Source organism: Lagopus leucura, unplaced genomic scaffold, assembly GCF_019238085.1.
Source record: "Lagopus leucura isolate 7727_CA_CO unplaced genomic scaffold, USGS_WTPT01 Super-Scaffold_100022, whole genome shotgun sequence".
NCBI classification, from domain to species: Eukaryota; Metazoa; Chordata; class Aves; order Galliformes; family Phasianidae; genus Lagopus; species Lagopus leucura.
The window spans coordinates 2317724-2340549 of NW_024962275.1; the positions used below are offsets into that span (position 1 = coordinate 2317724).

A 22826-nucleotide genomic window follows, 5' to 3' on the forward strand; every position below is an offset into this window, starting at 1 on the left:
CAGAGCCACCAGCTCACCAACCAGCTCCAACCCAGTGCAGAAGGACTGAGCAAAACCTCGTGGAGAGCGGAAAACCAAAGGACAGAGCGCGCTCCTTACCAGAATAGCCTCCCGAGGATTTGATGTACATCTGCCCGTACTGCTCCTCCACCATGGTGTCGTACGCCTCGTCGTCCTCCTCATCCTCCTCGTTGTGGTAGGACGTGGGGCTGTCGGTGGTGGGGATGCTGCTGGCGCCGGGGCTGGTGCGCTCCCCCTGCGAGTACTGCACCTGCTGCACGGTGGGCAGGAGGGAGGCCAGGTTGGGCACCCCATAGTAGGAGACACGCGACAGCTTCAGCGGGCCGGCAGCAGGGCCTGCTCCTGCAGGGCCATCACGTGCGCCCGGCTCCAGGGGCCGCTTGGCAGGCAGGCCCGGCACAGCGGCCGGTGGCAGCTCCAGGCTCTCGTGCTTGACTCGGGTGAGGAGCGGGATGGGCATGGAGGGGGACATGACGTAGGGCGCAGAGGCCGATTGCAGCTGGTTGCAGGGGCTCTGCGGCTCTGAGGAGGGGTCTTCGATCATGGCGGTCTGAGAGTCACAGTGGGGCGAGCTCACCTTGAACATCAAGTCTGTCCCCTTCTCCACGATATGCTGGATCTGCAGGAAGCCCGCCGTGTACATCACCACCAGCTGCTCGCTGGCCGCCATGGTGAGCTTGCCGGTGTAGCAAAAGGAGAGGATCTGCTGGAAGCAAGCAGGGGGCACCGTCCCCGGCAGCTCAAAGGCATTTTTGCTGTTCCCGCTGAACAAGTCTCGGAAGTAGAGGCTGCTGGCAGCCAGCACAGCACGGTGTGCCTTGAAGGCCTGGCCCTTCACCACGATGGAGACATCGCAGTACAGCCCCAGCAGGCGCTGCTCGTTCAGGCAGCCCAGCACGGTGTTCCCAAAGTTGGGAATCTCTATGTGCAACATCTGCGACATGGCTCAGGATCCGCCGGAGCTCCTCAGGCATTCAATGCAGGGGTATCCAAAGTAGGGCACATCTGAAAAAGGGAGAAGGCAGGGAGAGAGAAACAGTGTTTTCAGGCAGCTCGGAGGCACACGGTAACGCCGAAGGCTCCAAGCCGTGGTTGGAGCCAACGCAGCAAAGCAGTTCCTTATAAAATCGCTTATCGACGCTCTTAAGCAACGCTCATGGAGGACAGCGAGGGATGTTCCAAAACTCAAACATTTCCTTAAAGTTGCGGTCTGTTTAAATAAACCCCACTGATTTATTCCCCCGGGGGTTTACTTTATACAGCAAAATGTGAACCCATAATGGGAGAAGAGAGCACAGCAAAGCGCACAGAGAGCAGACAGACCTTGGGCAGCGTTATATAAGGAGCACCACCACCACCACCGGCTACGCTGAAACTACAGAAAAGACATTTAGAAAGCAAAGTGCCATTTTGCCCGAGATAAAGGCGGGATTCCGTCAGTGCTCCCATCTCAAAGCACTTTCTAAAGCAACCTTCCCGTCTGCACCAGAAAGAGGAAGCATTTCAACAGTTAAACCCTTTCTCAACAGAACGAGCCCCGAACAAAACACCGCTTATCTCACACACTGCGGCACGCTGGGTGCTGCCAGGGCGCAGACCCCACAGCACAGCCCAGGGTGGGGGGCCCAGTCATGGCCCAGGGCAGCCCCCACCTGCAGTACCTCGGGGCTGCCCATATCCTCAATAAACGTGATGGCAGCGTGGAGCCGGTGCGCAAAGCTGAGATGGTCAGCATCAGTGCCTCCTGTGCACCACAACTAAGGCAAAGCAAAGCACTGTGCATTCAGCAGCTCACAGCCAGAGCCCGGGACCCCCCCCACACCCCCAGGGCTCCATGCAGCAGTCCAGCAGATCAAAAACAACTGAAAATCCCAATTGCCACCGATGCTGCTGAGTACAGACTGTGGTTAAGGAGGACTGAAAGCTCCGGAGAACATCACTTTAAAAAACAAAACAAAAAAAAAACCCAAACTGAAGTTAATCTGAGAAAGACTGGGGAAAAAAAAAAAAAACACAAAAAAAATCTGCTCCGAAAAGAAAATAACCCACAAAGAGCTGCTCTGTTCCCAGTGCTGGGGGGGGGGGGGGGGGGAAAAAAACCCAACAACCCAACAAAAGTCCTATCCGCAAGGCCACGGGGTAACAGGAAGAAAAGGGAACGCTCGGAGCCAATTTCATTCTATCTGCACGGTTCAATAAAAGCCTTCCGAGCGAGGAAGTTGGCGGCCCCCCCGCCAGCAGGGCACGTACCTTCCAGCCGTGTCCGGGGGTCCCCTGCCCTCCTCTCACCCCACACTGTGCGGGGACACCGAGCGCTCGGGGGAGGAAAGCAGCGCGGAGCCCTTTGCTTCTATCTGCTGGAGCTCAAGCTCTTACCAAGTCAAATCTCCACGGCAGTGCATAGCATCTAAATGAATAGGCCGGATGCAGATTAACATTCAGGCTGCTCTCTGCGATGAATAGAGCCCTTTGATTAGGGACCTGAAGTAAATGCCAGTTTCAAACCGAAGCTTTAAAAACAGAGAAATATCAGTGCCAGAGGAATGCTCTCAGTGTTGGTACAAGACAGACTTTTGATGAGTCACTGCAATGCAAACAAAGATGGCAGAAATACTGTACTGTATGCTGATGAAATGCTTAGTGGTGCCACGGCAACTGAGACAGGTTTTAAATTTATAGTGCAGTTTTGCATATGAATTACGCTGTAAACTGCCTCCCCTGCCATCTAGTACATCCAGAGTGTCAAAGCATTTAAACTATTCCAAACAGTCTGCAGCGCTGGCACTGCTGCTGGTGACTCCTCGAGCTGGGGAAGGGGCGGTGAGCCCAGCATCCCACAGCCAGCATTCCCACACTGAGCCCCACACTGATATCAGCATCCCCACACTGCACCCAGCACCTGCATCCCTATATCCTGTACCCCAGCATCTCCACACTGAGCCCAGCACCTTGCAGCCAGCATCCCCAAGCAGAGCCCCACACTGAGCCACAGCAACCTGCACCCCAGCATCCCCACACCGATCCCCAGCACCCTACCATCCCCACACTGAGCCCCCAGCATCCCACATCCCAGTATCTCCACTCCGAGCCCCACACTGAGCCCCAGCACCCCACACCCCAGCATCCCTACACCGAGCCCCAGCATCCTGCAGCCCAATACCCCACACAGCAGCACCCCGAGCCCATTTATCCCACACCGAGTCCCAGCAGCTCTGCACCCCACACCCCCCAGTGCCACCACCCCAAAGGGACAGCCCGGGTCAGTGTGAAATAAAGGTGCTCTATGGGCAGCCACAGGCACGATCCACCTCCCTCTCACCCCCCCCCCCCCTCCCATAACATACAAGAAAGCCTTTCAAATGCAGGAAAAATGTTTACCCCTTGGGGAAAGCTTCTTTCAGTCTGTGGCTGAATCCACTAAAAGCAAATCCATTTGCTTAAGTAATGAAATCCTAGTCACATTGTCTCCTGGATTCAGATTTTAAATTACCTTCGCATTTATTGAGCATGTTTGGTGCTATTTTCTGGGAAAGAGGGTGGGGCCTTACTTTGCTTACTTATCTCTCTACCCAAAGCCTTTTTATTCCAATTACTGCCCTAGGATTTGTTTCCATGGCCCTGCTCAGACGGTCACAGGCAGGGAAAAATTAGGAGATTAAAAGCCATGGCACTCTTGGACAAGGATGGGATGGGGAGAATGGACACGGGCTGCAGAGCTCACGCTCAGCCCCCCTCCATTTCTGCACACATGACTCCACACCTCCTGCCCTGGTGCCTATTTGGTGCATTAAGTTCTGCCCCAGTGACTGCATGGGGCGTTAAGATCTGCTCTGTAGAACGGCAGTGAGCTGCTGCAGCGCACCCAGCTGTCCTCACCGCACTCAGAGCACAGAGCTGTGGGTACCGGTGTGCCCTCAGCACCAGGAGGCATCGATGGGGCTCCCATGTGCCACATAGCGGGCTCAGAACTGGTCCAATAGACAGGAATTGTTCACATTGCTTAGAATTTGCTCTGCAAACAACCACGTCTCAAAAAGTCACCAAAACCGAGCCGGTTTCTGGATACGCTACCCAGGATTGCAGGCAAATCCCAGTGAGCTTTTGAAAGCCCAAATGATTCTGAGAAGAGCCCAGCGCTGTTTTTTTGTTCCCTTCTCTTTTCCATCGCCTCCCTATGGCAGGACTATTGGTAGCCAAATAAATAGGGCCAAGGCGGTCCTAAAGACAAGCAGAACCTGTTCCCCATCGCACCTCCCATCCCTACAACCAACAGCCACAAGTCAGCACCATGACCAGACCACAGATGCAACACGAGTGATAATATCTAACTTCAAAAACTCCTCTTTTCTTTTTTTTCCTCCTTTTTTGGGGGGCAAAACAGCACCAAACTGACTGGGAGCACCACTCCCACCAAACAACAAGCCAGTGGCTCCTTGCCAACACGAAACCTCGGGCAAAACCCGATTCCATCCGAACACCCCGTAAGTGTTTAAGAATCATGCGAGGTACGCGACAACCAAAGTAAGACATCGCTTTGTTTTCCAATGGAAGCCTCTTATCTGAGCTCTGATACAGGCCAGGAGGAACGGTGCATCTCTGCATGGTCCTGAGAAGTCACAGCCTTTGTCACAAGGAGCTCATCAACATTTCAGTGCAGTGCTGTGAGCTCTCAGGTTCTGTGCAGGATCGCTTGGTCCTGAAGAATTTCTCTTCTCTGAGGCCTGAGAGGTCGGGGTGAACCAATGGCAAAGAGAAAGGCATCGATCCGGAATACGATGCTGGCATCAGAGCTCCCATGGGAGTAATCAGAAATAATTAGATAATTCATTTAAATCATCTTTTCCTTAGCCAGCCTACAATGAGATCTGGAGATTTCATCACCACCACCAACAGAAAAAGCTCAAAGAGCCTAAAAAAGGCAGAAGAGCCCTACAAAGGGTCCCTGCCCTATGTCCCCATAGGCCACAGAGCACTCATGGCACAACAGAGTGGTGAAGCTGTGTCCCTGGGAGCCCGGCAGTAACAGGAACCCCTCTTTTCTTCTGCAGAGGTTAAGAGGGAGGGAAAATAAAATAAAATTAAAAAAAAAGTAACGTAAAGAATATGCCATCCTTGGGCTTCAGGCTGCGGGGCTGGAGCTGGGAGGTGCTGTAGCACCAGGATTCCCCATGGGGGATGCTCAGCGCCAGCCTGGCTGCAGCTGCAGGGCTGGGGCCGCATCCCCCCCTTGTAACGACAGGATGGGAAGGGAACGGGTCAGACAAAGTGCCTGCGCCGGGCAGGGGCTGCCAGCCGAGGGCCGGGTGGGGAGCAGCTGTGCTGCAGCACCGCAATCACAGCCCTGCAGTGAGAGCAGCGAGCGGGGAGCAGCGCCGAGCCCCGCAGCAGCGAGAGGCTGCTGGCTTAGAGAGGCAAAACGCACAGCTGGGCGAGGAGCACCGTGCACAGAGCAGGCTGGAAGGCAGCACGGGAAGCAGAGCAGTGCTGGTGGCAGCGGCGGCACACAGCTCCCAATGCCCGCAGCTCCGCGCTGCTGCAAGGTGAGTGGCAGCGCCGGGTCACCCCTCCGGGCAGCTCCCACCTCGCTGTGCCACCGCCGGTCCATTCCTTCGTTGTTTGTTTTTCTTTTTTTTCCCATCGCTGCTTTAAAGTGCTCTCAAGCAAGGACATGCAAGAATAGAAAAAGCAACAAGGAATTATTATTATTTTTTTTCTTCTTTCTTTTTGCAGCTTGCTACAGGGAAAGGGGTAAAGGAGAGGCAGGGATGGGAAATCAAACTATCCTGCAGAATTCGGGGCTGTTCCAACCTAACAAAGCAGCTGGGTGACCCCGAGGAGCAGCAGAAAGCACCCGGAGCCCCTCCGCCTCTGCTGCAGCACGCGCCTCCTGCATCCATCCCAAGGCAGCCCGCAGTAACGCAGCAGAAAGACAAGTGTCATGCTGAATTGCATTCTCCTCGCACACAACAGCCGAGCGGCAGCACCTAACATGCATGGCTCAGCCCTGCCGCCACGCCACGCCGGAATGGAGAGCCTTAAAATAAGGTAAATATCTTAAAAGGTCAATTAGAAGAGCTTACAGCACAGCAGCGCCGCTCCTTGCGAGAGCTCATTACCTAGTATGGTGGAGCTGCTGCCTGCTGGGTTTTTTTTTTTCCTTGTGCAAGTTAGTCTGTGAGTCAGCAGTAACACACATGAGGACATCAGGAATACTGCCGAGTTCTGATGCAATGGGGGTTGTAAAAAAAAAAAAGAAAAGTCGTGCTCCGTTTGGACAGGAGCCGATAATTCCATTGCTTTACTTTTCAATTACTGCACAGCCTACCGCCACCAAACTGCAGAGGGGAGGGAAACTTTGCTTCCATTTCTGCCTCCGATTAATGACTTTCGCCTGCAGATTTGTCTCCTTGCTTTAAAAAGGAAAAGCAGTCGGGATGATGTCATTAACCCTTTGAGGGCAGTGCGTCTCTGCAGCTCCGGAGCTTCTGGAGGAATTTTAGCATCAGGGAACGACGCTGCCAAAAAGTTCTGGCGAAGGAAAATGTTTCTACATTAAACTTTTAGTGCTCTCTAAAGTGAAGCTACAATTGCATCTGAGCTTGATCCTTAATGGAAAGATCAGCTTGCAGATAAGGAAGGTGCACTCTGCGGGGCTGGAGGTGCCTGAAGGGCGGTCCCAGCTCCTCGCCCCACTGCAGTCCCACAGCACTGCGTGCACCCACAGCCCCTGAGCAGACACATGAAGTTTGCACAGCGGAGCCAATGCCAGCCTTCCATAAAATCACAGAGGTCAGAAAATCCCCCACAGACCCCCAAGCCCACTTCCCAACCCACCGCATCACCCCCGGTCAGCCTATGCAGTGCTGACCATTCCTTCTGAGGAGCACTGCTCCCTGACAGCCAACCCGAGCCTCCCCTGGCACACCACGGGCCATCACCTCTCATCCCATCGCTGTCACATGGGAGCAGAGGCCGGCCCCAACTCACCACGACCTCCTTCCAGGAGCTGTAGGATAGATGAGGTCTCCCCTGAAGCCCATCTCCTCCACACTGACTCAGCCCAGATCCTTCAGCCGCTCCCCACAGCGCTGTGCTCCGACCCATCGCAGCCCCTGTCCACCTCTGGACACATTTGGGGCCCCAGTGTGTTTCTGGCAGCAAGGGGCCCAGCACCGAACACAGCACTGCAGGTGCACAGCAACGATCACCTCCTGCTGTCTGCACTTCTTCTGACACCAGTCAGGATGCTGCTGGCTCCTCGGCCACCCTGGCACACTGCTGGCTCATGTTCATGTGATGCTGCAGATGGAACTGAGCCTAATGCCAACGAGCACACGTCAGCCCATCAACAGGACGTACAATTAATGATTACGGATAAATAATCCAGCCGATCACAAGTCGATTCCAAATCCCTATTTGGTTTATTGGTTGTTTTTTCTACGTGTGGCCACAAGCACCAACAAATCCTTCTTTTCTTTGATGCACAAGCATAAAGCTATCTGTGGCTGTTACAGGAGGAGGATCCCCGGCCCCACAGGCCAGCAGCCTCACATGCTGAGCCCAGCGCTGTGCTGGGCAGTGCGGGACGTTGCATACAGATGAAGTGAGTTTTAAAGGACAAAAAGCCCTGGCAGCAGCTCCTGGGCCAAATTCTCACGTGCCAAACTTCCCAACTGCTGCAGCGCAGCTCGACGGCATTTCAAAAGAATTCCTGCTCTGTTTTGAATACTGCTGACAATCTTCTCTGTCAAAATTTGTAATTTAAATCCCTCGGAGGCGAGAAGCACACTGCTCCTCGGGGCATTCCCTGCTCCCCATATACAACACACTGCATCCCACAGCCCATCCCCTGCACCCCCAGTGCGTCCCGCTGCACACGCAGCCCCCTTTGAAGCCACACAGCCCCACTGCCCAGCCCCACTGCCCAGCCCCACACCGCCCAGAATGCAAGACCGCTCTCCACGCGACTTCAGATGTGTCAACAAACCCAAAATAATGCTATGTAAATAGGTCTAAGCGATGAGAACAGCAAGATCCCTTCCCTCAGGCTCGCAGTCATAGGAAGCCGCTCCATTTTGGCACGTGAGACACGTTGAAGATTCCTTCCTGGTGCTGCAGAGCACCTTGAAAGGTGGATGATGGCACTGCAGCAGGTGGCGTGGACTGACCTGCAGAGAAGGAACCTGGCCTGCACCCTTACCAACTCCTTCAAGGCAGTGGTACTTTGTAACATGCTCTGATCTTTAATATTCATAGCTTGCTCCATTTGCATATCATGCCATAAATAGTTGAAGCAGAGGTAAAACACAAAGCGCTCTACTTGCATTTCTAATTATGCCTAAAATCAAATGTAAATCACAACACAGCCAAGACAGAAGATATTAAATTTGCTGCTTCTCCATTAAAACATTAAAAAAAAAAAAAAAAACAGAAAGAATGAAAATCAACCCCAAAGCAATTATTTTTTAAAAGGAACATCCAAAAGGCTTTCTAAGCAGGTGCAGCTGGATGACTCTATTCTAGGAGCAGGGTCCCCACCAGCATCCTGCAGCCAAACCTGCACCAACACCGCAGCCGTGAGCTCAACTGCAGGCTTTGGAAAACAAAAGCAGGTCTCTGGGAAACCTTACCCATGAAGGGGTGAGCCTGAAGGATGGGCTCAGCTGTCACAGTGCCCAGCTGGGACCTCCCCAGCACACCCAGCTCCGTGCACAGAGGAGATGCTGGAGGTGATTCCCACACTGCTGCCTATGGGGCCAACCCACTCAGGTCTTCCCAGCTCTCAGAACCACACACCCCACACGCTGTGTGCACCCAGCACTGCTGTGCTCTGCCCCACTCCTGCCCTGCACCACCACCCCATTGCCGGAGGGCTCCCAGCCCTTTGCCAGCCCAGCAACCAGCGCTGCTCCCTCCCCTGCCGTACTGCCAGCTCAACACAAACGCTGCGTGTGTGCCATTACCCAGCAAATGCATCTTTTCTGCAGTATCTACCTCCAAAGAATTCCAGAGAGGTAATTACATTTAACCCCAAAAGGTGAGTGTTTACTCCCTTTTCCCAGTTAATGCAGCTGGCATGGAGGAAGAAGTGAAAGTGAGCCGCTCAGAGTGCAGAGCTTTCCTTTTGCTGTTCATATGTACCCTGGCATTTTGCCCAGACCTATTTTTAAGCCCATTTACTAGAAATCCCACAAATTAAAGGAAATACGGATAATGTTGTAAGAATCCTTTGGGCCAAATAAAAGCTACACATAATTTTCCTTGTGCATCAGACTAAGATCCTTAACCACAAAAACCAGATTTCCCCAAAGCTCTTTTGCAACAGCGAGAGAATCTTGTTTTGTAAAAGTTGCTTTGATTCACGGCAGGATTACATGATAGCAGCACTAAACTTCCCCCTGCTGCTCCCCCTGTCCTGTCCCTGCATGGAGTGCACCATGGAAAGATGGCACTGGGTCAGGGCATGGGGACAGGTGTGGGGATGGGGCTCAGGGACGGTGCCACCGGGATGCCCCAGGTCCTCACTGCCAGCATCCATGCCATCCTGCCTTTGGGATGCAGGAGCAGCTCAGGGTCGAGCAGGAAAGGTGCTGGTGGGAGAATGGGAGAATGGTCAGATTCGTGGTTTCCAGGATATAAGGGCACTTCAAAAATAGCCATCTTATGCAAAAAACAACAACAAAATCCTATGCCCTGTATGCGTGTATACGTGTAATTGTGCAGTTATCTTAGGTAAGCAGAAGGAGCAATGCAGAGACAAGGAAGGGATCCTTCTGCAGGCAGTCCCAGTGCTGCAGGATAGTGCTGTTGGGGCTGGGGGTCCCTCCTTGCCCCTCCTTATCCCCCTCCCATGCACACAAACAGAACTGCTATGGCAAAGGCACTGCCCATGCCTTCAGCAGGCAGCAGTGAGGCAAGAAGCAATGAGCAAGTTTCCCAGCCTGGGGCTGGGACAGAAGCAGTCAGATTTGTGCAGGCCCCAGGGAGGGACTTCAGCTGGAGCAAAGCACAGGTGTAACAAGCAAACGAGATAAAAAGAGCAACCAGGCAGGTTTCAATACAATTCCTAACACAAGCACTGGCACGGGGCACCCAGAGAGGTGACGGTTCCCCATCCCTGCAGACACCTGAGGTCAGTGTACAGGGCTCTGAGCACCTGGTGGAGCTGTGGGTGTCCCTGTGCATTGCAGGGAGTGGGTCCAGGTGGCCTCTAAGGGTCCCTTCCAACTCAAATGACTCTATGGATCTAAGCAGAAGCAGCCCCCAGCCATACCAAACCTATGTCACGGTGAGGTGAAGCTGTCCCTTCTAACCCTGCCTCTCTCTTTGCTCTTGGTCATCCCCAGCACTGGAAACGTCCGCCTCGCAAACACTTCAGCCTCCTTTCAAAGAGAAAAATAAAAATAATGCATGGCAATAAACCCTCTTCTTCCACAGACTGCACCAAACTGAGCAGTTAAACACCCAACTTTGGGAACTTTTCCAAGATTTATATGTTTTGCATGAAAAGCAAATGGTTTTCTCCTGCCTGGGAAAATATTGAAGAGCTACATTCAGGAAGCCAAACGCCTGCACTGGTGCCTGGTGCTGCACCTCAGATGGAGCCCCAGGGCTGGGCTGACCCCTCTGGCCTTCCTCCCTGCCTCACCACACAGCTGAGCACTTGGCACCTTCTGCTTTTTGCAGCAACGTGGTGAGCGATTTCTCTCTATTTTTCTCATTTTTTTTTTTCCCATTTCTTTCTATATTTTGAAAATCTTTCTGACCAGTTAGACCAGAACCATCCCAATTGCAAAATCCAGGAAATCTGCCGCAACGCTCTGCAATACTTGCGAGGCAATTAGCCAGAAACCTCAAACAAATAAGTGGGGTTGTTTTTCTTTTTTTTTGCTACCCCATGCTAACCACCAAGTATTAACCCACTGCTCAGGGAACAACATCTGCAGCAATCACTTCCTAACTTAGGAGCAGAGAGATCTGCTGCAGCACCTCCCATCCACGGCTCCAACACGGCCAAGGCCACTCCATGGGCAGAGCGCACGGCTCCATGGACACGGAGCATTGAAACTGGGATTACTGCAGTTTGGCTTCTGTGAGACCCTGCTGCCTCAGAAATAAATCACAGCACGGGGCAGGACAACTCCTGGGCTGGGAAGGAGAAAGAAGCCTCTGAGCAATACAGCAGCAGGCTCGGTTCGGTTTCAAACATCTGCATTCACACACAGTTTTGTCTCGTTGTTGTTGTTGGTTTTTTTTCCCCATGGGAAGATGTCAAAATACAAGAAAAATATAAGAAAAAAGTCAGGTTTGTGATTCACTATAGGAAACAGCTACCACCTGCAGATACGCCAAGGCAAAGCACGGTCACACAGCACCGCACAGCCTGCACCCATCGGCGCTGCAACACCTTTCCTTATTGCAGAGTGAAACAGCAACCAGGGCTCCGTGTTATTTATTATAACTCATTCCTTCTCCCTGCCTCTCCCTTTCCCCCGTCCTAAAAAGCCAATAAAATAAAACAAAGTGCTTCCTTTGGGGAGCACGGCGGCAGTAACACCGCTGCCATCTGTTGCTGAGTGCTGGGGAGGAAGCGGAGCGCAGGGCTGAGAGTCAAAGGTCTGCATGGCTCTATTGAGAAAGGGAGCCCAGCATCAGACCCAGCAATGGGAGACGATTCTGAACCACTTCCTGAATTTTTTAACGAGCTCTGGAGGTAAATATGTTAATTTGACTTCAATCACGGTTGAGGGGGAAGAAAAAAAAATAAGCACAGTATGAGTTGAGGGGATCGAGTCTTAAAACTATTCATGCATTGCTGCATATTTGATGCTCAGCAAATAAAGTTCCAAGGTTCTGTAAGGAGAAATTATTCTGAGTAAGCAATAATGAGGCACGTGTTATATCGGGTGGATACTAATAGTAATCTATTATTAAAATGGAAGAGTTGCAGCAGCTCCATCTCGAGCACCTCGCTGTCCCCCCTCCCACTGCCCTCACTGCTCCGGGGTGTGCAGGCATCACAGAACAACGAGGTGCCCAGCTGGCGCCTGGTGACCCTGCTGAGCCCCACTGTGCCACGTGCTTCCCTCCCAGTGCCACCACCCAGCCTGCAGCCCAGCAGTGCCCAGGCCTCATTGCTCTGCCTGCTGTGTTGGTGTGTTACTGCTCCAGCACTGCTGACCCAAACTGCCACCGGGCCTTGGGACAGGCAGCCAGCAGGACCAGCACCTGCTCTGCCTCGGGTCCTGCTGGGCTTGGGGGGCTCTGGGGACCCCCACACAGAGCTTGGGGATGCAGGATCCTCTGTGGGTTTTGGCTCGTTTTCCTCTTTCCTACATCCTGCAGACACCTTTCAGGAGGTGCCTATGGGGGCTGCCACTGTGACCCCCACGTCCAGCAGTGGCCATGTACTGCACTGTACTGCACCCAACCCCACGTGGGCACAGGGCACACAGACCCTCGGAGGGAAACAATCCCATTGCTTCCCACGCAACACAAGATTACATTCTGGCTGTGTTTCAGAGAATATTACTCGTGTGCAGCAAAGTTATTTTTTAATGGAATTTTTAAGTAAGTTTAGCCCTGAAAGGCAACGCTCTGCACAAACCCAAGGATAAAGGAGCGTGCCACTGCTCTGCACCCAGGAACCCTCCCATGGAGCTCAGCCCCAGCAGCACAGCCCTCCTGCTCTGCCCATCCATGCACCCAGCCTGTGGTGTTTGCTCCCAGAAGGAAAAGCAGAAGATGCTCTCCATAAGCAGACGATTTCAGCGGCTAATTTTACCATCGCTTATGGTCGGCTTTATGACTAAGATTTCATGCTGACTATATTAATCCTGTCAAATCTCAGAGTGAGAAAGGAATGATACTGTATATTTTATGGCTGCAATAACTTCTGAGCCATTAGACATGCATGCTGACATGAAAGTAATCAAATTGATTTTTTCCCCTATTACAATGAAGAACTTTGTGTGAGCAAATAGTCTCTCTGGCAGAGGAAGGAGAGCCCGAGAACCCTGTGCTCACTCAGGAAATTAAGAAATTGTCACAAAACGTGGTCCAAAAATGCGGCTACCCTGCACTGCTGTCACCAAAGCAGTGTGGCACATGCCTGTATTGAGCAACCAACCAACAAAAACAACACGGGGAATAACGCAAGGCTTCTGAAGCATCGCAAATGTTACAGCAATTGCAATTAATTGCTTTTCTGACATCAAAGGCTGCATACCCCCTGCAGCCCCATGCAGCAACAGCATCCTGAGCCCAGCGGGTCGGAGGGAGCTCCTGGGGGAGCCCCGTGGTGTGGGGGTATTGCTGGGCCACGCTGGGGTCCAGGACAGCGTTAAAAATCACAGACTTTTTTAAATGTAGATAAGTCTTTAGTTTGAAATTTCACTTGCTCCGTGGTCGTTTTTTTAACCCAGCTCCTAATTACATTTGGAACGCTTCCTTAACTACAGCAATTACCCGATGTTATAACGTGAAACCTTTCAGCCCTGCAGAACGCTGTGCCACCCGCAGTGCCACGCAGGCAGATCGGAGTGACAGCCCCCAGCTGGGGACAGCATCTCTGGGCCTTTGGGAGCAGCTGAAGCACCCACAGCAAAGCCCATCACACAGGTCAGCTGTAGGGCTGTGCCTGGCCCTGCATTTCCAGTGCCTGCAGCACAGATGCACTGAACACCCAACCTACACGGCCTCAGACAGGCGCTCGCTTTTGTCCCATGGCCAGCAGTTATTTCTTTGACTTTCAGTGAGGATCTTAAGCTCTCAAACCTGATTACCTGCACACTGCCATCTGCACAGGCACGTGCAAGGCCTGCATTACGGCCCCAGTGAAGAGGTGTATGAGTTTATTTTAACACTTAATTGAAAAACAGAACGCCGTAGAAGCTCCCTGCCCATAAGATACAATTCTGGTTTTGTGGGTTTTTTTTGCTTGTTTGTTTTCTAAAGCAAAGAGATGCAAAACCAAACCCACAACCCTGTGCATCGCTGAAGCCAACTCCAGCTCCGTGCACCTGCACTGAGCTCTCCCTGCTGTTTGCAGCACTGTGCCCCTCCTGCACTGCGGCCGTGCACGCACACACAAGGCTTTCATGCACACACTAACCACGCTTTGGATGACTTCTTAATTCAGCTTACCTCCAATTTCAGACAAAGAGCCTTTCCCCCAGCGCAAGCTGCCAGCACACAGACCCACACAGGCACTCACCTGAACGCACTTCGTTACCAGCTCCTCTAATTCTCCCCTTCCCAAAACGAAGTGAGGGCAGCCCAGCCTGCTGTCCTGCACCCGGTGCCACCTGAGCGCTCGCAGCCGCCTGGCACAGAATGGGATTATTTGTGCATTCTGCAACACACAGAATGGGGCCCCGCGGCCAAAACGCTGTAACTGTATTCCCCAGCGCCCAACCGGTCTGGCCACAGCCTCCCCTCTCAGAACACAAGTGTGCTATTCACCACAGGGCCCCCTTGGCCCAATTGTGCCCAAATTATGCTTTAAAGTTATCAGACAAAACACCCCAACCCATCGCTCGGCCAAGGTAGACGAGGTCTCCCGGGAGAGAAGACGAACAATATCAATGAGTTTCTCATGACCTTACAGAGATTGCCATGACAACACAGTTTCAATCCTCCAAACATGGATATATTCATTTGCACCAGTGTGATTGAGAGTAATTAGAGCGAGGTTCTGCACGCTGGGGGGACGGGGAGCCACGGAGCGGCCGCGCACGGGAAGAGCTCACATTGAAATGGAAAGGAGGAAACCCGCAACGCTCTTTAGAGCCGGGTGACCTAATTCATTATAAGGAATGTCAGTTAGCAAACCTCTTAAATAAAACATTAAGCTGGAGGTAATTTGAAGCCTTGTGGATTTTGTTTTACTCAATTATTTTCTAATGCTTCGTGTTGAAGAATAAATACGCAGAAATATTACAAAATAAAATAAAATACCCACGGTTTCATTTCATTCTTTTACAAAAGAAATGAAGATGTTCCCTCTAAAACAAAACACCCTCCGCCACGCCAGGTTTTTAATTAAAACTTTTAAGACCTACAGGACTCCTCAAGGTTGCAAGCCTGCTTGCCTTTTGCTGGGCTGTGCCACCCCAACCCAAGGAGCTCTTCTCCTGCCAGCAGTGCCAGGACAAGGCAGGGTGCTGCCCAGCCTCCGTTCACAGCCTTTGCCCACAGAGAAGGAAAAGCAGCCATTTGTATGCAGGAGTGCTGTTCCATTCTCAAGCTGCTGCAGTTTGGGGGAGCAAACTTCTCTCTGCCCTCTATGGGCATATGGCTGTGGGTACAGGCATGGCACAGCCCTGGCAGTTGCTTGGAGGCCAACAGCAGCACGGCTGCGATTTGGGAAGATGGACAGCTCTCACATCAGTCTAAAAGCACCAGGGGAATGCTGGAAAGCAGAAACAAATGGCCTGGTGTGCCAGGTTGGCCTGCAGACCCTACAAACACCCAGCTCGTGCACGATGGCAGAGGGTATGCAGGAAATTCCTGCAGCTCCCATCATTCCTCAGCCTGCACCCCGAGCTGAGCGAGCACGTGCAGCCATCCCAGCTGGGAGCAGGGAAGGCTGGATGCTCTTTGACGTGCATTTGGCAGCAATACCGTTTTTTGCAAGGGGACAGCAGGAAGAGGTTTGCAGGAACGCGCTCAGCAGAGCTCCTCCACCAAAGGGAAACCTCCAGGAAAGAAAAACCCAGAAATCACACACTGCTTCCTGCCGCCGCGGTTACAGCGCGACACCTCGCCGCTCCCATTCACCATCACAAACAGCAGCTCCGAAAGCACGCCGTCCTTCCTCCATAACCACCATGTGGGCAGCAGTGCTCAGCAGGGCCGTGGCACAGCACGGGGCAGTGGGGCTGTCCCAGCCAGCAGCACGTCCTGCTCGGATCCCATGCACTGCAGCACAGCATCACCAAGGATTCGCATCCGTTACCAGCGGGGAAAGCCTGCAGCTAGAGGTGGAGCCAGGCGGTGCCCCAGCGCCCAGTCTAAGTTGCCTGATGAATGCTAACTACAGCTCGCAGCTGATTTATCTCATTTGGTTTGATTTTAAAATATTGAGTTATCTAACCAGACGCAAAAAAACAGTCTGAACGTTCTGCACGCCGCTGAACGCTCGCTCTGCCATTTCACAAGGCTATAATTCAATCCGTACCTCCGAATGGGAACGACCTTTCTCAATCGCATTTGTATTGAGAAATACCTACATTTGAGGACAAAGGACACAGTTTTTCAAAATGACCAGAAGTGTCCCCAAAAAGTGGGGTTCTGCAAGGAATGGCCCTCTTCTAAACTCACTGCTATCCGCAGCCTGTGAATATTTCAGTCATTGAAGCTGGTTACAATATTTATTAGGGTCTATTTCGGTCAATCCATCTGTGGTAAGAGCAGAATGTCTGACACCAGCAGGGTCTGCGTTCTGTATCAGGAGGAGCATTTTGATACCATCAGTTTCTAAAAAAAAAAAAAAGAGAAAAAAAAAAAAAAGGAGGAGGGATGGAGTTGGTGTAAATTCCCCGTGACTTCAGCAGGGCTGGGATGTCCTGCAGGAATGTGCTGATGCTCAGGAACACAGAGCAGGCAGGGCTGGGGCAGCACGGAGCAGAACGGGACGCATCCCAGTGCCATCCCCTGGTGCCAGCACCCAGGATCCTCACGCTGCCACAGCAGTGAGCGCTGGTTACGGTGCCACGAATGTGGATTTTGGGAGGTCAGAGCTGTGTATCATTGGGTGCAGGACTGATGCCCAACTGTAACCCCTGGGCAATGGGTTGCCGGTTGCCACCACCCTGAGCACAACAGCTGTCCTCTATTCCTGCACCCAGGAGGTATGAGGTGTCCCCCCCCCCCAAACAGCCCAGCCCTGGTTTTAAAATTCATCTTTTATCAGCTTGAGTCGAGAAAACCCAGCAGAAAGGCACAAATGGATTGCGCTAGTAAGCAGAAAAACTGTTACATCTTCTGAATGTAATTTTGCCAAAAGCTTCTGCACGATTTTTTTTTGTCACGCTTTGCATTATGAAGGAAATTTCTTTTTAGAAGAACAGGAGAGCGATTTGCATAATATTCTTTGCAAGTTAATATCAGCCTCTGATAATGATCTCTGCATAATGCAAAAACGTTTGAGAAGACTGTTACAACACTAAGTAATCATATTTTAAATTATGTTTCCCTTTATAGAAAGGTGTTGCAAAAACACACAGACATGAAATCTGTCTGTTGAAGTCCTAAGAACCACCTGACCATCTTCCCACTATTCTACTGTTACATATTGCAACACCGCCTTTCAAAATCTTACAAAACAAATTACGCTGCAACAGTCTGGCTTCACAGAAGGCAGAGCTTTTTCCTGCGCCGATGCTACAGCACATTAGATTTCACAAGAGCTTCTGATGTACTGTGCGAGCAGAGCAAGGCTCCGCCAATTGAGCTGTAACACAATTAGGCACGGCACATCAGCGCGCTGCTCCTCGCGCTGTGCCAACGTGGGGCTGGGGACGGCCACCAGGCTGGGGCAGCCACCCGGCTGTAGGGCTGTGCGTGCAGAGCCAGCAGTGAGTGTGCTGCTGGTGGTAATGGGTGCAAGGAGGATGGGGCTGAGAGGGAGCTGCGCGCACCGCGTGCCCAGCAGCAGCTCCTGGATGTGGGCACGGAGCGCTTCCCTCCGCCGGCATCCGATGGGGGATGTGGGTGGGAGATAATGCACTCCTGTATTAAATGCTTAATATGCTGCTCAGCCTTACCAACCGCATCGCAGCGGTTTGAACCCGAGCTAACCTTCCCCAAACTAAAAGGAAGAGGCAGAGTTCAAGTTGGTTCTTGGGACAGGCCTAGCACAACGCAATGAAACCAGAGGTGGGATGCACGGCACTGAAAGCTGCCATGCTATGCCAACGCTGCCGTGCCCCTGAAGAAGCCCCAGGCTCCTTAGCAACTCTAGGAGTGCAGCAGGCAGTGCCAGCACAGCCCATGTCCCCAGCACCATGCCAGGCACTGAGGGTTTGCTGGTTTTCTTACTTTGCTACCCACAAAAAAAGAGCCCAGCAAGCGAACACAGACGTGTATCAGCACAGTGAAGAGAGATTACCCCCCTTGGGTGAGCAGAGCAGGCTCCCACAGCAGCTGTGTGCCCTGGCCTCAGTACAGACCTCCCAGTGGGGACCTGTAGGGACTGCACAGCTTTGGGACACTGAAAGGCACATTGAGGCTGCAGCTGAGCACCCCACACTCCTCCCCACAGCTCTGCCCTGCGCTGCCCAGCAGCCCTCAGGAGTAAAGCACTACAAATCCCTCTGCATGGATCTGCAAGCAGCCCACGTGCCAAAATCAGCATGGTGGTCTGGGGATGAGAGCCACCAGTGCTGTGAGCCTGGAGTGCAACACAGAGCAGAGAGGCCTTCCTTTCAGTGCCAGCACTGGGGGACATGGGGGGCAGCTCTGTTCTGCTCCCTCTCCTTGGCCTAGGACTGCCCACACATCATCACAGTGAGCTTCCAACAGTGCTGCCTTTGTTCCCAGCCTGCACACACCGGCACTGCTCCGAGGTGGGAGAGAGCACAGGAAACCCAAGGAGAAAGGGGCCACGCCGTGTCAGCCACAGACATCCCCCATCCCCATGGATGTCACCATGGGCGCTGCGAGGGGAAGGCAGGGACAGGGATCAGACACAGGTTCTTAAGCTCTAAATTCAGGCTGTGTCTAAACACTTGGCACAATCCAGCAGCATTATACATTTTGGTATTTACCCACTTGAAGAGCAAATACGACACTGAAGATCTAGGCTTTGCTGCATGTGAGCGGTGAGCTCAGATCTGAAGACAGCGCCAACTCAGCCCCAAGGAGCTGCCACTGTCCCTCCGAGCCCTGCAGAAGTCTCAGCTTCCAAACTCCTGTTCAGCCTTCCTGAGTCCCTGCTGGCAGCACAAGCATGAGCTAGGCTGCTGCTCCACTCCCCTCGGCCTCCCGCCAGCTCCTGCATCAGGATGTGCTCATCCTCTGACTTCAGAGCTGCATTACTGCCTCATTAAGCAGCACACCCATCCCATTACCAAGCCAATACCCCCTCGTCCCACACCAAGAACCACAATTTTCACCGAAGGACCGGCGCTCCCAAACTTCTGCAGCATCCCACGGAAGATGTGGGAGAAAACATACAGAATCCTTCAGAAGGAGGCATCCAGAAACCCAGCACGGCTCGGGCTGAGCAGCACAGAGTGTTCTAGATGGTCTGAAGGCTTGGCAGGGCTCGAGCGGCCCCGCACAGCCCACAGTCCTGCAGAAGTCATGGCACGGTTCCTAGGAGCTGTCTGATGAGTCAAGAAGTCCTGTTGTTCCACTCGCTGCACAGCCTGTGAATTAGCCAACCCTTCTCTTTAGCCTGCCCCGGAGCTCGGGGTGCTCTGGGCCCCATCCAAATGTTGTGTAAGCTGCTGAAAATCTATTTAAAAAAAAAATAATAATAATCACTTAATCTCCAGAAACACTATTTTGGAGGAAGGAAAGGAGGAAAGATGAGGCTGTGACGGCAAATAGTTACCTGCTCTTCTCCTGCACCCTTTGTGCACATGCAGCAGCTTCATCTCCATGGACACCCCCCAGAGCAAAGCCAGCTTTCCAGCTTCTACTTTCCAAACTGCTTCTCCCCCTCCCTTCTTTCCTTCCCCCTCTCTTTCTAAATTCAATTATAGCACAGCTCTCTCAGCAGGGGTCAGTGTGGAATAAGAATCGCCAGAGTTAATGGACATAAGACCAAAAAAAGATTAATGCCTAAATGGTTTCAAAAGTTGTATGATGCAGATTTCATTAACATTTTAATTGTAATGTATCTTTTTAATCTTCTTTCGCACTAATGGTTTTATAGGCTTCAAAAAAGAACAAAACTGCTGACAACAAAAATATCAACACACCAAAATTAACAGACGGGACTCAGGGCTGTAATGGGAGATGAATGAAAGGCAGAAAACTGTGCTAATGATGCATTAAGAGTAGAAATTGTACTTAGACAAGTGTCAAAACTTCCGCCCTACCATCGCACAGTGCAGCACACGGCTCCCATGGGGCTGAGCTCCAGCAGAGACCAGGGGCAGCACTACCAGTGCATGCACAGATTTATTAGGAAGGCGTGCTTTGCACATGGCAATTCATCTTATTTCTTCCTGGTGAGGTACTGGAGCCAAGGGCTCAGAGAACAGCAGCAGAATCTCTTCTCTCATCCCACCTTGCTGGCTTTATCTCTTGCTTTGCACGCTCAGGTGCTGCAGTCACAGCAGCCTTCAGACATGGGAAAAATGTAGTTATAGTACCATGCAACACTCATTCTTAAGCAGCAGACAATTAAACCCAGGTGGTGATGTTTCATTAAGCACAGGCATGTGTTTGTGCCCGTGTGCCAGGAGGGGGACGCACAAAGGAGGAGGTGGCTGCAGAGCAGCAAGATGAAGTTCCCCACAACTTTTCCTTGCACAGAGCAGCGACCAAATGACACCCTGCAGCTACAGACACAACGCAAAACCTACAGCTGTACTTTGCAGCCTGTTCCTTGGGAGCTCCCCAAAGCCCGTGAGAAGGGATGAGATTAACCAGAGCGATGTAACCAACAGCAAATCACAATAGGACTGAGTTTGTAATGAGAGCAACAAAAGGTAACACCACAGCACTCCTTGTTGCTCAGGCTTGCTGCTATGCAGGCTGCTCCAGCTGCTGCAGACTTGAGAAGCACCCCGGGGGATGCAGGGCAGGAAGAGCCTCCCTCTGTGGGTGCTTTGCACCACAGCCTGCAACCTCACAGCAAAGCCCCTGACTGCCTCCCATGGTGCACATGCTCCCTCCTCACCTTTCCCCAGCACCTGGCCATTGCCTTCCACGTGAGGCGCCTTGAAATGCCAGCGGTGAATTTATGCATCCTAAACCTCTTCAAAGCGTAATCCCTCCAAAGCTTAGCACCCTGAAAGCACAACGGATGGAAACATTATCACCCCTTAATTTTGCCGTTGCCGTATCACCACTAAACAGCGCCTTTTACGACATCCCTGCAAGGAATTATGGCATTTCCAACCCCTGCTCTTGTTTTTCTAATGCCTCATATAATCGGAGCGTAAATGTTTGTCCTATGACAGCGAGAACTGGCATGTAAAATATGTGCCCCCACACAATATATATAACTGAGGCTGCCATATGCTTCCCCAGTGGATATCATGATACAAACGCGCTCGTGGAGCCGCGCCAGCGCTGGCACGGGCACACAGGACCCTTTCCACACAAGTGTGCTGCCACCGAGCCCACGAACCTGACGAAGCACCAGCACTGCTGCCCTTAACTCACAATTCTTTGCACGCACCTCCCCTCGACAGGCCACCAAAATTCTGTCTGCAGGCACCCGGGGATGGCAAACATCTGGCTCTGCTCCCCGGATCGATAGATCCCAACGAGCCCTGATTGCTACAGATTGGATGCTGCAAAGAAAGAGGATTTTCCTCCTCCTGCTTTCGCACATGATTAATAGGTCCTGGTACCAGCTGGATTGCTGTGGGGTCGGCAGCGAGGTGGAGAGCCAGATCTCACTCCAGAGCCTATATAGGGGTGCCCCACAGAAATACAGAATGGCCTGGGTTGGAAGGGACCTCAAGGATCACAAATCTCCAACCCCCTCGTCACAAGCAGGGCCACCAACCTCCCCATTTAATACTAGAGCAGGCTGCCCAGGGCCCCATCCAACCTGGCCTTGAACACCTCCAGGGACAGACCTGGAGGCGGGCAGCCCCTCAGCACCGAGCACACAGCCATGAGCTGCCCGTCCCACTGACCTGGAGCACTCTGACAGCATGGGAGCAGCACCCATAGCAAACCATTGCATGGGGAAGAACAGCCTGCCCACTCCTGCCCAGCACTGATTGCCATCGCTTAGAAGTTTAGAAATATATATACATACATATATATATGTATATTTTCTTCTGGAAAGTATTTCCATTCGTGCAGCCCCCGCGTGCTGGTTTGGTGTTGGAGGGGAGTTAGTGGCTGCTGAAGCAGCAGCAGTGATTTCTCCCCCATCCACCCACCTACAGCAAAAAAAATGCACTGAAATATTTGCCTCCATCCACGGGAAAGGAAACATAAAAATGTCCCCGAGATGCAATTTTTTTTTTTGTATTAGTTTTTAAAGTCTGATTTGGGGAAATCTCTAAAACACCCAGAGCAGGAGCACAGTGAGTGCTGGGAGCCCCGGGTGCCGTTCTGCCCAGCCTAGCCCGGCGTCCCTCCATCTGTCCATCTGTCTGCCCGTCCGTCCCGCTGCCCTGAAGCCTCCACGTGGCGCAGGCGGTCCCGCAGGATGAGCATTATTACCTCTGTCCCCATTTAGGAGCAATCACATGACAAAAATGAGTGCAACACCGCGCAGCTGAGCGGTCCCAGGGGCTGCTTGGCCCTGCCCAGGACCGGGCCGTTCTAACAAGTTTTCCCTTCACAGCAGCATTTGTGGGTAAAAACACTGCACGATTTAAAGGGTTTTTTTTTTTTTTTTGTTATTTGTGTGGGTTTTTTTGTATTTTTTTTTTTTTAATTTTCTGTTCTGCCTCCAAACATTTGCTTAAAAAACAAGTCGAACTTAAAAAAAAAAATCGCTAATGAATCACAGTTCCTAGCAAATGAGCAATTGCAGTTGACACAATGAATTATGCCTGAAGCAAGCTGGGAAGCATATTTTGCAAATGATCTCATCCACAGGCAAACCTGGCATGACACTTGATTTGCTAAAAAAGACACAAAGGCTGTCAAAATTCCTG

At 52.0% G+C, this 22826-nt stretch overlaps 1 protein-coding gene and 1 long non-coding RNA gene across 6 annotated transcripts in view; one reads left to right on the plus strand and one right to left on the minus strand.

Annotated features, from left to right (window-relative positions):
* Positions 1-22826, minus strand: part of NACC2 (NACC family member 2) — a 33979-nt gene that overhangs the window by 8539 nt on the left and 2614 nt on the right. Inside the window, exons 1-2 of one of the 5 annotated variants that reach the window (XM_042879057.1) lie at positions 7009-7104; positions 100-1026 (exon numbers count right to left, since the gene is read on the minus strand). In XM_042879057.1, coding sequence (XP_042734991.1) covers positions 100-964 — 865 coding nt within the window. In that variant the 5' untranslated portion in view covers positions 965-1026; positions 7009-7104. Of the gene's footprint in view, positions 1-99; positions 1027-1682; positions 1907-2271; positions 2390-6101; positions 6141-7008; positions 7105-22826 lie in introns of those variants that run through there. The other 4 variants (XM_042879055.1, XM_042879053.1, XM_042879056.1 and 1 more) reach the window with 4 other exon arrangements.
* Positions 5407-7873, plus strand: LOC122184237. The gene is made up of 3 exons (XR_006180510.1): positions 5407-5561; positions 5752-6066; positions 6419-7873. It is a non-coding gene; the product is annotated as an uncharacterized LOC122184237 (long non-coding RNA).